The following is a 15,725-nucleotide window of genomic DNA, read 5'->3' as shown; positions in this document are numbered from 1 at the left end:
AAGTTGTTAAGAAAGTAAGAAACACACCAGTACCAACTTTTATGTTTGGAATGGAAATTTTTGGAAATAATTAGGCATCGGTGTTAGATTTAGTCTTGAGGGATACTTGGATGTTCATGGGTCCCCATTTTAATATATCTGAAGGGTAGAGGAGACCAGAAATAAAGCCTAAGGCTAAACCAAAGTGACAAGTCTAATTAGAGATGATGAAGAAGCTGAGCATCAGAAGATCTACATCCTTAGTAAAGAGCAAATCATAAATAAACCTGTCACTCAGGTCAAACAACAAACTTGCTTGTTTCATTTAATCAATGGAGGAAAATAATGTCCCTGAGTTTTATTAATGTACTGCTTTCAAACGAATTTGTGACTCAACTTCCAGCTGTCTGTGTGTCTGAAAACTAAGTGGAGAATATTATGTAGATGTTCTGTGGGTCAATAGAAAAGTCAAGCATCTGGCAGGAGCAAAAATAAATTTCCTCTCTGAAAGATAAAAATTTCAATGTAGGCACCAGGGAATCAGCTCAGATAAAGTTCTGGGTGAGTGGGTGGTGGGGGGAGGAGTAGCTCAGCATAAAATTCCATAAAACATACAGAGATTCTGATTCAATGAGTGCAAATGAGTAGAAATAAACCACAGAATTTTACTTAACAATTTTAGATATTATATTATGCATGAGATTATAAAATAAGTATGATTTGTTTCGAGAACTAAAAAGAGATGCTTGAAAATAAAAGCAAAGACAATTTTTTAAAGACAGCTAAAAGGAAAGGAAAAATGTTACTAGAAATGAAAAATATATTACTAACCAGTTCAATAGTTGCTTCATTTTTTATTAGACTCAGAAGAGAATGTAATTGGTAATTAAAATTTGAAGAAATTCCATGGAATGTATTGCTGCAATAGAAGGAGTAGGAAAATGAAATATTTAGAAGCCTGGAGTATAGAATGAGAGGGTAGATAAATATCTACTGTAAGATAAACTTGAAAATAATGATGGTGATATTTAATACCACAGTAGTACACTTCTAAGCTTGTTTCTGTCTATAATGAGGGTAGACAAAGTAAGAAAAAATGGAATCAAACATTGCACATATCCAAGAAATTAGAAGATATTCAGAAATGTATCATTAAAAACTTATTAAAACTTATATGACTGCATGACCCATGTGATCCTACAATATGTACTATCAGAAAAATGAGAAATTATACTCCATTTATGCATGATTTATCAAAATGTATAAATGCATTCTGCTGTCATGTACAACTAATTAGAACAAATTTTAAAAAATAAAAAAACATTAAAACCATCTTCACATATGTGAGAAAAGTCAATTATTTAAAGAGAAATTTTGTTGCATCAAAAAGGACTGATTAATTATAAAAATATGACTTTAGAATTTAAAAAGCAAAAATAATAAATGCAAAGAAAAATAAGAAAACCAATAACAAAATGGAAATAATACATTTTTCAGCAGATACACAAAGCTAAATGTTGGCTCTTTAAAAAGAGACTAATGAAAAGAGTGAATATGGCAATTCAATTCCAAGGTCATTCAAAATCAAGGTCATTCATGAATATATCCATGAATCATATTTGGAATGAAATTACAGAGAGATGTAGCACTGATTAATAGTAAAAAAGATATTAGGAACAAATTTATTACAATATTATTTAAATTTTGATGAACTGAATGAGTGCACAGAAAATTGGATTGATGAATAGATAACCAAAATAGTCACATGTATGATAGAGAAATAGGAGTTTATATGTAATTTTAAAATTCTATAAAATCTCAGAGAAAAGAAATGAAAAGAAAGTGAAGCTGATATAAGAAGCATAGAATAAATTATAAACCAAAATTAGGTGAGGATAGTACAAATATGAAAAAATACATATATAACAGAGTGGGAAATAGTGAAAAATATACAATTCAGAAGATACACAAAGCTAAATGTTGGCACATTTAAAAGACACTAATGGAAAGAGTAAATATGGAGAACCAATGGCAAGATGAATCATAGAGTGGTTGTTTACAAGGATCAGTAAGTATGTCTATTGTAATTGAGAAGTTTACTAAAACAATTACTAATTTATAAAACACATTTTAATTTCTTTGGTGATGAATGAAGAAAGCAATGTATTTCATAATGCAATATTAAAATAAGTTTTTTGGATTTAATAAGATTCATAGATAAGCATCAGTCATGAATATAAATGTAAAAAATAATCCTGTGAAGACATCGGCAAATTCCATCAAGAAATCTCTTTAAAAAGATTAAAAGCAGCAACTAACCTGCCTAGTTTTATTCCAAAAATGCAAGATTGTTTTAATGTTAAGAGGCTAATACAATGAGGACATCTTTTCAGTCTAAAATTGCCTTGGTTGGTTGAAGGGATTTAATTAAGTTTATAAAGCAATCAAAGGAAATTTCCATGTTAAAAATTTCAAACATTTTTATACAAAACAAAGTGTATTTATCCATTTATTCAAATTCACTTTTGAGTTGTTTGATAGCATTTTGTTTTTTTTCTGCCTTCCAGTCTTGCTTGATTCGTGTTAGGATTATTAGTGGATTTATGCATGTTGTTTTAGGTTATAGTTTTGTTGGTGCAAAATTATTTTCAGCATATTCTTTATATCAACATTTATTTTGTATATTACTTTTACATGAACAATCCTATATTTGTAAGGATTTTCAGCAGATTCTTTTTGTGTTTTGTCATATAATTGTATCACCAGTAGTCATTTTTGCCTTTTCCATTCTGATGTTTGTAACTCTAATTTCATCATTTTACATGTGGATGGTTTTAGAAGGTCAATACTCTTGCAATGTTTTCACTTAGGAGCAATTGCATACATAGAGTGTGGGTATATAATGATCAGTATATCTACAGATCATAGTGAGTAGGATTTGTACATAAATACTATTTTATAAAACACATTTTAATTTGTTTAGTGATGAATGAAGAAAGCAATGTATTTTATAATTAATATTAAAATAAACCTTTTACAATTTAATATTAAAATAATCCTTATTTAGATTTAGATTTTAATTAGTAAAATACACACAGTAATTTCTGAAGCAAAAACATCTCATTTATTTTCAAAGATTTTCTGTATGTGTTGTTTCAAAATCCGATTTTCTTTTGATCTTGTGATTCTCCTTCTAGAACATGATGCCTATTTGAGAGATATTATAGAATTGCAGTGGCATCTCGAAAGTAGAACTCATCAACTGGAACATGTGGAGAAACAAAAGACAAAGCTAGAAGAAGCCAATGCAAAGATTCAGACAGACATGGATTACATGCTTCAGCATGGTCCTCTACTGCAATCAAAGCGGAGGCAGGAGCTCCAGGTTATTAAGGAGCGTTATCAAAAGAAAGCTGAGGTAAAAGAATAACTTCATGGATATGCATCTCAGAGATTGGTGCTTAGTTATGCAAAAATATTTCTACCATAAGAAATTAACATATTTTTAAAGGTTTAACTTTTTTCTTCAAATTGATGTGCTATTTATTTTCCATAGGACTTAATAGACTGTATACTCTAAAATCTATTGGTACTCATTTTATCTATATTTTCTTCATTTATCTTTATACCTAGGAAGATTAATATCAGCCAATCTGTTAGTGACATTTTGGAGAGACAAAACAGCCTGGTACATATAAAATTATTTTTGGGGGGTACTAGGGATTGAACCTAGGGTGCTTAACCACTAAGCCTTGTCCCCAGCCCTTTTTTAATATTTTATATTGAGACAGGTTCTTGCTATATTGCTTATGGCCTTCCTAAGTTGCTGAGTCAGGCTTTGAACTTGAGATCCTCCTGCCTCAGCTTCCCAGGGTGTTGGGATTATAGGTGTGCACCACTGTGTCCTGCCAGCCTGATATTTTTTAAAGTCATAATTGAACTGAGGGAGAATGCAAGTAGAATATGTCAGTGATTTAATTGTTGATGAAAAAAAGTAAGTGAAGTAGTTTTCAATGATTGATTAACATTTACCTCTCTTATTATGGGATCATATTATAGAAAAATTATTTATTTATATTTATCACAAAAGCCAAGCTTAAATTTGTGTTATATTTATTTTTGATTATTTCAAAGTATATAAAATAAGTTGTTCCATGTCTTCTGTGTTCACCTTAACAATTTCATTTTTCTCCCTCCTTCCCAAAGGCAACTAATATAAATTTCATCTATTTCTAGGAAAAAATTGATTAATTTTATATACAGATAAGCTTAAAAAATAATCTATATCATTTTAAATGGCATAAACAGTATCACCAATAGTGTAACTGTCCAATTTGTATCTTTAATCTGACATTGCCTTAGTTTAATCAAGCTATTATTGATATAATCTGATCATTGATTTTATTGCTGTGTTCCATCAAGTAGATACCTCACAATTTATTATTAACCATTTTCTCTCTTGAATGTTTAAGTTGTTTCCAAAATTTGCTGACAAAACTGCTGATTTGACATGAATTTTTTCTTAGCTAGGTATTCTTAGCAAGGAGGGTGTTTACTGGGATATGGATTACACTAATTTTCAATTTTATTGATAATACCAACTTTCTCCCTGAAGAGCCTCTAACAATTCACATTACTTGAGAAGTGGCAGTGCCGAAGACATCTCGCGTTTTCTCTGTGGGCAAGAATTCCAGTCCTTTCTTAATAACTCATCTCTGCATGGTTGGAAGGCAGTGTCAAGTTGTTTCCCAGTTCCCCTTTTCTCACTGTTTCTAATGATTGGAGGTAGGAATCATTGGATGGGGTTTTCTATGAAAGCTCTTTGAAATGAATGAACTCACTCAAAGGAAGTACCTTTTGGAATTTTCTTGACTTAAAAGCAACCTAGATATGATAGCTATAGCTCTAATTTCCATTGTAGAGCATGGAGCAACTTTAGGAATAGAAACCAGCTGTAGAGATGGCTGGACAGAAAGGCAAAAGGAGACTCAAATTCATTTTTGTGAGAAAAAGGCACACCTGCATTCTCATGTAAGCAACTTACTTGGCTTATTTCTGTTACTTCCAGCTAAACCCAATCCTAAGTGATCTTAGAACTCATATTTTGTCAACATTTTTATTGTCATACTTAAAAAAATTGGCCCACATGTGTTTAAATAGTGTCCCTTTGTTGGTTTAGTATGGTTTTCTCTGATAGAGGAACTTGAGAATATTGTAGGCAGAGAAAGCAGAGTGGTTGAATGGTTGGAAGACTAGGCAGGGTCTCGGGAGGAAAACAACAAACTCATCTAGCACCCCAAGAAAATAGCAAACTTTGTGTACAGCCTATCAGAGCCACTATGTTGGTTAATTTTATGTGTCAACCTGGTAGGACCACAGTGCCCAGTTATTTGGCCAAACATTATTCTGAATGTTTCAGTTAAGAAGTTTTTTTTGGGTAAGATTAGCATTTAAATCAGTGGATTTAGAGTGATTACCCTTCGTAATGTGGGTGGGCCTCATCCAATCAGTTAAATTCCTTAACATAATACTGACCTACTCAGAACAGGAAGGAGTTCCATTGGCACACTGCTTTTGTTTCTTACTGCAAATTTTGCCTGGGTCTCCAGCCTGTCAGCTTACACTATAGATTTTAGACTTATATCCCTATAATCCTGTGAGCCCCGTGGAATGGCTAATTTGAATAATTTAAACAGGCTTCAGCATATAGGCTCTCCCTACTTGTCTGGGACCTGTCCTTGAGGAGACTAGGGATGGGTGTGTATATAGTGACCCTGAATGTGAGAGTTCAGGAAGTGGTTGCGGGGGTACAGATTTAATGCATTGCTCATGGAGAAGAATGGCCAACTGTGAGCCCAGGCCTCAAAACCAGGTAAAAAATTATAACACACTGTAGATTCTGAGAAGTAAAATGTGTAATGTCTTGAATTCTGAAGGGAATAAGGAGTGTCCTGCATGACATTGATTTACATTTTGGGAATCTGTGAGGAAGACATTCCAAGAATTCTTACTTACTTTCTCCCCTGTATTGTGATGTTTTTGCTTTTTGCTTTTTTTTTTTTTTTTTTTTTTTTTTTTTGGTCCCTCTCCCACCCCTTTCTTTTTTCTTCTAGTTTTGGACTTGTTGCAGTCTCCATCTGCTACCTCACATTGCAGACATTCTAGGTAATTCTAGGAAAGGGAGTGAGGGGCTCAGTGACCTTCCTGCAAGGCAACTCTCTCTCTCAGGCTCTTCATCCATTCGAGGGATTGGGATTCTCACGTGCAGAGTTGTAGCAGTCTCTCCATGAGACACAACAGGCATTCACAATAGACAAATCCATAAAGATAGTATAAGAACCCAGAAAACCACACCCCACACGGGAACTCACATAAGGGAGTTTATTAAGCACACAGAGTGTCTCCCTGCAGGGTAAGAGAGAAAATGAGAGGAAAAGAAAGGGTGTGCTCGCAGGGGAGTGAAATGGAGGAGACAGCATGACAGTGAGGAGAGAAGAAGAGAGAGAGAATGGCAGGGAGCTATCCTTAAGTAGTCAAATTCCGCGGTTAACGGGACCAATAACAGAGAAGGATACTTGCAAGCTGACTGATGAACCAATAGCTAGCTAGGATGTTCACAGACTGACAAGTAGTTGGGAGGCGGGGAAATAGCTTTATATTAGATAGGAAGCATATTAACAATCGCCAAGGACTGGAAGGGATGTAATATAAGGTTTGTAGTGTTTTGTTTATAACATCATTTGATTTTTTTTTTTTTTCATGTGCTGTCTTAACCAAATTTTGAGGCATTGGCCAGAGGCCTACTGAAATTACAAAATTGCCTACACAATGCCAGACACCTAGCCAGTGTGCTTGGGTTTAGTGCCACTACATTACAATATGATAGGGGTCTGACACAGCAGATAATTGGGTTGTCGCATTTCTGATTTTAGTAATTTGAGTTTCTTCATTTTTTTCTTGATTAATCTAACTAAATATTTCCAAATTTTATCTTTTCAAAACCAACTTTTGATATTAACTATTGTTTTCCTATTCTTCATTTTATTTCTACTCTGATCTTTATCATTTCCTTTCTTCTGCTTTTGGGTTTAGCTTGTTATCCTTTTTCTAGTGTTATAGGGTGCAATTTAAGAACAGACTGATCACCACTAAGAAGTCCAAATTTGGGAGTCTTTTTTTTTTTTTTTGGGTGCTGGGGATTGAAGAGAGTCTTTAGTAAGCCGACTGTCTGACTGTCTCACACAATGCCCCAAAAAATGGCTATTGGGAGAACAGCCCCGACCATAGGGTTGTAGGGGTTCTTATACCAAAAATCACATCAATCATAAGTGTCTGTTGCTATGATTTGAAATTACAGACCAACATCATGAGATCATCAACAGAGGGGGAAGTGGGCCAAAATACCCTTACATAGGTACAAACTAAAGAATGGTTACTAACATCCACACAATCACCGTTCACATGGGACATTGTTTAGGAGCAATAGGAATCAAAAGAGAAAATTTTTCATCTCATAAGAACTGTCATTTTTGTATTGCTAAACATGTCACACTAAGTAACTGATGATGGGCACACAGGCAGGGTGTTCCCATGGGAGAAGCTTATTTCCTACATAACATGGAGTCTCAGAGAAAATGGAGTCTGTTTAGTCATTTCCCTTAGAGTCTGGCCTATAACATTCTCATGGAGCCAGATCTGTCAGCCCATCACACTAGGTTTGTTTTTTTTTTTTGCTGGGGGGCTTATGGAAGTTGTGGAAATCTTTCCCTATGAACACAACTCTTACTATATCTGATAATCTCTGTGTATCTCATTCAAGCATGAATGCAGGCACTATTATTATATTTATTTGGTAAATGAAAACCTGTGGCACAAAGGTTAAAATAAATTACCCAAAATCTAAATAATAAAGACATAGGAGGGATTGAACACAAGGACTCCTGCTGTAGAACCTGTGCTCTGAAGAGCTATTCTACCCCACTTTCCTACAGTCTCCGTGCCTGCATTTCTATTTCTCTCTAAGGAAGGATTGATCCTCTCATTGTTCATAATTCTGCTTTTCATTTTTGAGTTTGGTCAGTTATGCTTGTTTTATAAATGAAAAATGTTTTCTTTTCCTAAGGAATCACTTTTCTTCCACTCTGCTGTGGAGGTTTCAGGTCTTGGCCCTGATAACCTTGATAACCTTTTGTAAGAGCCTCCCATCAGCCTTGTGGGGAATTACTTTCCCCTGTGTTGTCCACCCATAGTAGATAGTTTCATCACAGTTCTTCGGTTCCACTGCAGAAACCAAGAGGGCAAGACTCTTGCTCATTTTTGACCCTCGAATAGCTAGAAGGTGGCAAGTTGAACTAAAGGTGGGTAAGCAGAAGCTCTGATCCAGGAATGCAAGATGCACGAGTGGTACAGTGATGTGGAAACAATAGGACAGTCGTTAGGTTCAAGGTGCTGCATTAGTCAGGGTCCTTCAAGAATCAGAGAGAAAGATAGGGATGGGTTTATTTTAGTTCCCCAATGCCACATACATTTACTAACATGACCAATCTTTCTCCCTATTGTCAATAGTTAAGAATACAAATGGAAATTTTATATTATCAATAGTAGTAATTAAATGTGTATTAAGAAATGTATAAAGGCAGACATGTAGGAGTATGATTATAAATTCTTAGTGATAAATATGAAGATACAATATGATGTATAAATATATAGTTTCTCTCTATATGTATATATATGTACATATATATATTCTAAGACAGGAAGGCTCACTATAATATAAAATATCAGACATTCCAAAATTGTTATGTAAAGAATCATCAAACTCTAATAAAATTTACATGGACAACTTACCACTTTAGTCTGTTAATTTGAAAACTTTTTTAGAACAAAATAATTTAAAACGGAAAGGACTTTGAAACATGGTTCCCTTTTGTTCTGTTGGTAAGAATACAAATTGTTACTCCTTTTCTGGAGAGTAATTTAGCAACCAATATTTATAAAAATCCTTATCTTCTTACTTGGTGTATTTTCCTGTAATAATACAACTGAGGAAAATGCTTCAGGTAGTGCAGTTCACTAATGAGTCTTCCATCACAGTAATGCTTATGCTATGCACCCCTCCTATGCTGTACACATCAAGTTGTGCATGATGTTCATATAAGTAACAATTAGCTGAGGGAGGAAAAATATGTGTATGAAGGAAGAATATATAAAAATGATATGTTTCAGAGGTAGGTAGATTGATGATAGATAGAGACACAGAAGGGAGAATTGCAGAAGTAAAAGGGACTGTTTATGATATTCGTTAATAAATGAAACTGGTAAAAATTAAATATTTTGAACTATTACACTGAGATAAAAATGGTTATTCCTGGTTGAAGGAAATACAGGTGATTTTCTTTATTCATCTGTGTTTTCATATTTTTCTACAGAGAAATATTATTTGCACAGTGAAAACAATAAAGAACAATGTTTTGGAAAGTGAAAAGATAGTGATTTTATTTTGGACATGTTCATCTGGATATTGATGTTATTTTGTTAACAACTTTTGTATACCTCTAGTGGCCAGGGTAAAGGAAACCTCAAACTCCATTTTTTACTAAATATGGGAAGAAAATGTGTATGAAGAACTTTTTTTTTTTTTTTTTAAATACGTGTCTATATACTTGAACAATATGTCATTACATACAGGTGACTTACGTATCCTACAGAGATTCATTAAAGATAACATAACTTAAATTGTTGAACATTGTTCATTAATGAGTAGATGGGGAAAATATACTAAAGCACAATGGAAGTTTGTGCATTCCTAGAGTATGGAAAAGGGTTCTTTTTACCTCTCTTCTAACAGTCATTGACAGTGGTTTGCAAGTGGTAAACAATCTACATTAGAACATTAGGTCAATCACATAATCACATCAGCAAGTGTGACAGACAATACATATCATCTTAAAATGTGACACATACATATGCATATGCATGCACATGTGCACCTGTATATAAATACATTCCTACCTACATTCATTTATACACACACATCTGTATTATAGGACATTCAGCAAGTTCTCTAGAATCTGTTTGATATCTTTCTAGGTTGTTTTTCACATTCTTTTTTTTTTTTTTTTAATTTATTTTTTTATGTTTACATAGGGTAATGATGTTTCTTTTTTTTCCCTTCCCCCCCACCCCTCCCACCCTTTTCCCTTTATACAGTCCTTCTTTCCTTCATTCTTACCGCTCTCCTTAGCCTAACTCTAAACCTAACCCTAAACCTAATGCTAACCCCTCCCACCCCCATTATATGTCCTCATCCGCTTATCAGCGAGATCATTCGTCCTTTAGTTTTTTGAGATTGGCTTATCTCACTTAGCATGATATTCTCCAATTTCGACCATTTGCCTACAAATGCCATAATTTTATCATTCTTCATTGCGGAGTAATATTCCATTGTATAAATATGCCACAGTTTCTTTATCCATTCATCAACTGAAGGGCATCTAGGTTGGTTCCACAATCTGGCTATGGTGAATTGAGCAGCAATGAACATTGATGTGACTGTATCTCTGTAGTATGCTGATTTTAAGTCCTTTGGGTATAGACCAAGGAGTGGGATCGCTGGGTCAAATGGTGTTTCCATTCCAAGCTTTCTGAGGAATCTCCACACTGCTTTCCAGAGTGGCTGCACTAATTTGCAACCCCACCAGCAATGTATGAGTGTTCCTTTTTCACCACATCCTCGCCAACACCTATTGTTGCTCGTATTCTTGATAATCGCCATTCTAATTGGGGTGAGATGAAATCTTAGGGTAGTTTTGATTTGCATTTCCCTTATTACTAGGGATGTTGAACATTTTTTCATATATCTGTTGATTGCTTGTACATCTTCTTCTGTGAAGTGTCTGTTCATTTCCTTAGCCCATTTGTTGATTGGATTATTTGTATTCTTGGTGTAGAGTTTTTTGAGTTCTTTATAGATTCTGGAAATTAGCGCTCTATCTGAGGTATGGTTGGCAAAAATATTCTCCCACTCTGTAGGCTCTCTCTTCACATTTCTGATAGTTTCCTTTGCTGAGAGAAAGCTTTTTAGTTTGAATCTATCCCAGTTGTTGATTCTTGCTTTTATTTCTTGTGCTATGGGAGTCCTGTTAAGGAAGTCTGATCCTAAGCCAACAAGTTGAAGATTTGTACCTACTTTTTCTTCTATAAGATGCAGGGTCTCTGGTCTGATTCCAAGGTCCTTGATCCATTTTGAGTTGAGTTTTGTGTAGGGTGAGAGATAGGGGTTTAATTTCATTCTATTGCATATGATTTTCCAGTTTTCCCAGCACCATTTGTTGAAGAGGCTATCTTTTCTCCATTGCATATTTTTGGCCCCTTTGTCTGGTATGAGAAAATTGTATTTATTTGGGTTTGTGTCCATGTCCTCTATTCTGTACCATTGATCTACCTGTCTATTTTGGTACCAATACCATGCCGTTTTTGTTACTATTGCTTTGTAGTAGAGTTGAAGATCTGGTATTGCAATACCCCCTGCTTGGCTCTTGCTACTGAGGATTGCTTTAGCTATTCTAGGTTTTTTATTCTTCCAGATGAATTTCATAATTGCTTGCTCTATTTCTGCAAGGTACATCATTGGGATTTTAATTGGAATTGCATTGAATCTATATAGCACTTTAGGTAGTATAGCCATTTTGACGATATTAATTCTGCCTATCCAGGAACATGGGAGATCTTTCCATCTTCTAAGGTTTTCTTGAATTTCTTTCTTTAGTGTTCTGTAGTTCTCATTGTAGAGGTCTTTCACCTCTTTTGTGAGATTGATTCCCAAGTATTTTATTTTTTTCGATGCTATTGTGAATGGGGTAGTTTTCCTAATTTCTCTTTCTGAAGATTCATCACTTATGTATAAAAATGCATTGGATTTATGAGCATTGATCTTGTAACCTGCTACTTTACTGAATTCACTTATGAGTTCTAAAAGTTTTCTGGTGGAATTTCCAGATTCCTCTAAATATATAATCATGTCATCAGCGAACAGGGATAGTTTGAGTTCTTCTTTTCCTATTCGTATCCCTTTAATTTCTTTGGTTTTTCTGATTGCTCTGGCTAGAGTCTCAAGGACGATGTTGAATAGAAGTGGTGAAAGAGGGCATCCCTGCCTTGTTCCAGTTTTTAGGGGGAACGCTTTCAGTTTTTCACCATTTAGAATGATATTAGCCATGGGCTTAGCGTAGATTGCCTTTATAATGTTTAGGAATGTTCCCACTACCCCAATTTTTTCTAGTGTTTTGAGCATGAAGGGATGCTGTATTTTATCAAATGCTTTTTCTGCATCTATTGAAATAATCATGTGATTCTTGACTTTAAGTCTGTTGATATGGTGAATGACATTTATTGATTTCCAGATGTTGAACCAACCTTGCATCCCTGGGATAAAACCCACTTGATCGTGGTGCACTATCTTTTTAATATATATTTGTATGCGATTTGCTAAAATTTTGTTGAGAATTTTTGCGTCGATGTTCATTAAGGATATTGGTCTGAAATTTTCTTTCCTCGATGTGTCTCTGTCTGGTTTAGGTATCAGGGTGATATTGGCTTCATAGAACGAGTTTGGGAGGGTTCCCTCCTCTTCTATTTCATGGAATAGTTTGAGGAGTATTGGAATGAGCTCTTCTTTAAAGGTTTTGTAGAACTCGGCTGAGAACCCATCTGGTCCTGGACTTTTCTTTGTTGGTAGGCTTTTGATGACCTCTTCTATTTCATTGCTTGAAATTGGTTTATTTAGGTTGTGTATGTCCTCCTCGTTCAGTTTAGGTAATTCATATGTCTCTAGAAATTTGTTGATGTCTTCGAGGTTTTCTGTTTTGTTGGAGTATAGATTTTCAAAATAGCTTCTAATTATGTTTTGTATTTCACTCGTGTCTGTTGTGATGTTTCCTTGTTCATTCCGAATTTTAGTAATTTGGGTTTTCTCCCTCTTTCTCTTTGTTAGTGTGGCTAAGGGTTTATCAATTTTATTTATTTTTTCAAAGAACCAACTATTTATTTTGTTAATTTTTCCAATTGTTTCTTTTGTTTCGATTTCGTTGATTTCGGCTCTGATTTTAACTATTTCCTGTCTTCTACTACTTTTGGTATTGGTCTGCTCTTCTTTTTCTAGTGCTTTGAGCTGTAGTGTTAAGTCGTTTATTTGTTGATTTCTACTTCTTTTTTTGAATGCACCCCATGAAATAAATCTTCCTCTAAGTACTGCTTTCATAGTGTCCCAGAGATTTTGATATGATGTGTCTTTGTTCTCGTTTACTTCTAAGAATTTTTTTATTTCCCTCCTGATGTCTTCTGTTATCCATTCATCATATAATAGTGTATTATTTAGTCTCCAAGTATTGGAGAAGTTTCTGTTTTTTATTCTGTCATTTATTTCTAATTTCAATCCATTATGATCTGATAGAGTACAAGGTAGTATCTCTATCTTCTTGTATTTGCTAACAGTAGCTTTGTGGCATAAAATATGGTCTATTTTAGAGAAGGATCCATGTGCTGCTGAGAAGAAAGTGTATTCGTTCTTTGTTGGATGGTATATTCTATATATGTCTGTTAAGTCTAAATTGCTGATTGTGTTGTTGAGATCTATAGTTTCTTTATTCAATTTTTGTTTGGACGATCTATCCAGTGGTGAGAGAGGTGTGTTAAAATCGCCTAGTATGATTGTGTTGTGGTCTATTTGATTTCTGGAATTGAGAAGGATTTGTTTGACGTACGTGGATGAGCCAATATTTGGGGCATAGATATTTATGATTGTTAAGTCTTGCTGATTTATGCTTCCCTTAAGCAGTATGAAATGTCCTTCTTTATCCCTTCTGACTAGTTTTGGTTTGAAGTCCACATTATCTGAAATGAGGATGGATACTCCAGCTTTTTTGCTGTGTCCGTGTGCATGGTATGTTTTTCCCCATCCTTTCACCTTTAGTCTATGGGTGTCTCTTTCTATGGATGAGTCTCTTGCAGGCAGCATATTGTTGGATTTTTCTTTTTAATCCAATCTGCCAGTCTGTGTCTTTTGATTGATGAATTCAGGCCATTAACATTCAGGGTTATTATTGTGATATGATTTGTATTCCCAGTCAATTGACTCATATTTGTTTTTGACATGATTTGGTTTCTCCTTTATTTGGCTATTCCTTTAGGCTAGCGCCTCCTGTTGCTGATTTGCATCGTTGTTTTTCATCTCTTCCTCATGGAATATTTTGCTGAGAATGTTGTGTAATGCTGGCTTTCTTTTTGTAAATTCCTTTAGCTTTTGTTTATCATGGAAGGATCTTATTTCATTGTCAAATTTGAAGGTAAGTTTTGCTGGGTATAAGATTCTTGGTTGGCATCCATTTTCTTTCAGGGCTTGGTAAATGTTGTTCCAGGCCCTTCTGGCTTTTAGGGTCTGGATTGAAAAATCTGCTGATATTCTTATTGGTTTCCCTCTGAATGTAATTTGATTCTTTTCTCTCGCGGCCTTTAAAATTCTGTCTTTATTTTGTATGTTAGGTATTTTCATAATAATGTGCCTTGGTGTGGGTCTGTTGTAATTTTGTATGTTTGGAGTTCTATAAGCCTCTTGTACTTGGTTTTCCATTTCATTCTTCAGATTTGGGAAATTTTCTGATATTATTTCATTGAATAGATTGTTCATTCCTTTGGTTTGTTTCTCTAAGCCTTCCTCAATCCCAATAATTCTTAAATTTGGCCTTTTCATGATATCCCATAATTCTTGTAGATTCTGTTCATGATTTCTTACCATCTTTTCTGTTTGGCCAACTTTGCTTTCAAGATTAAATAATTTGTCTTCAATGTCTGAGGTTCTGTCTTCCAGGTGCTCCATTCTATTGGTTATGCTTTCTATGGAGTTTTTAACTTGGTTTATTGTTTCCTTCATTTCAAGTATTTCAGTTTGTTTTTTTTTCAGTATCTCTAACTCTTTATTGAAATGATCTCTTGCTTCCCGTATTTGCTCTTTTAACTGTTGATTGGTGCGATCATTTAATGCCTGCATTTGCTCTTTCATCTCCTCCTTCAATGCCTGCATTTGCTCTTTCATCTCCTCATTAGCTTCCCTGATCGTTTTAATTACGTACATTCTGAACTCCCTTTCTGACATTTCTTCTGCTGTGCTGTTATTGGGTTTTATTGATGTAGTATCTAGGTTTGTTTGGGACATTTTCTTCCCTTGTTTCTCATATTGGTCAGTTGTCAGTGGGACCCTGAGATATTGCAGTTTTCCGCTATTGGCTTATAGTGTCCCGGTAGATTTCCAGTGTATCACCTCCCAGCCTTCAGTAGCCTGATGTCTTGGAGGAATCTGATAAAGCAGCGTATCCGAAGAAAACTGCCCCTAGCCCCCTACTGGTTCCACGATTTGGAACTGGCTCTGTGCTGAAATGCTCTCACTGTGGGCCTGCACCGTGCAGCTGGCTGTGTGGGAGGAGCTCACTGCCGGAGTGTGGAAGGCTACCTTGGGAAGACTCTAGCTGCCCTGCCCGGCTCCAATAAGCCACCTCTATCTGGGCCTGCCCCCCGGGCCGAGCTTTACCCAGTGGGCAGACTCACCCGTGGCTCTATTTCAGTCCGAGTCTCTCAATGCCTCCCCTTCTTAACTCCTGGGTTCTGGAGCGACAGGGGGTGCAGTCTCCCTCTAGGCCACCATCTTGGATCGCCCCGAGAAGAGAGCCTGCAGCCGGAGTGGGCAGAGCCGCCTG

At 35.3% G+C, this 15,725-nt stretch overlaps 1 protein-coding gene across 1 annotated transcript in view; it reads left to right on the top strand.

The window, feature by feature from the left end:
* Ccdc178 (coiled-coil domain containing 178) overlaps positions 1–15,725 on the top strand; it is a 356,910-nt gene that overhangs the window by 33,462 nt on the left and 307,723 nt on the right. Inside the window, exon 6 of the mRNA XM_047526223.1 lies at positions 3,177–3,397. Coding sequence (XP_047382179.1) covers positions 3,177–3,397 — 221 coding nt within the window. The remainder of the gene's footprint in view (positions 1–3,176; positions 3,398–15,725) is intronic.

This window comes from Sciurus carolinensis, chromosome 15 (genome assembly GCF_902686445.1).
Source record: "Sciurus carolinensis chromosome 15, mSciCar1.2, whole genome shotgun sequence".
Lineage (NCBI taxonomy): Eukaryota > Metazoa > Chordata > Mammalia > Rodentia > Sciuridae > Sciurus > Sciurus carolinensis.
Note: the sequence above shows the minus strand (reverse complement) of the source record. Positions and strands in the feature narration are given on the sequence as shown.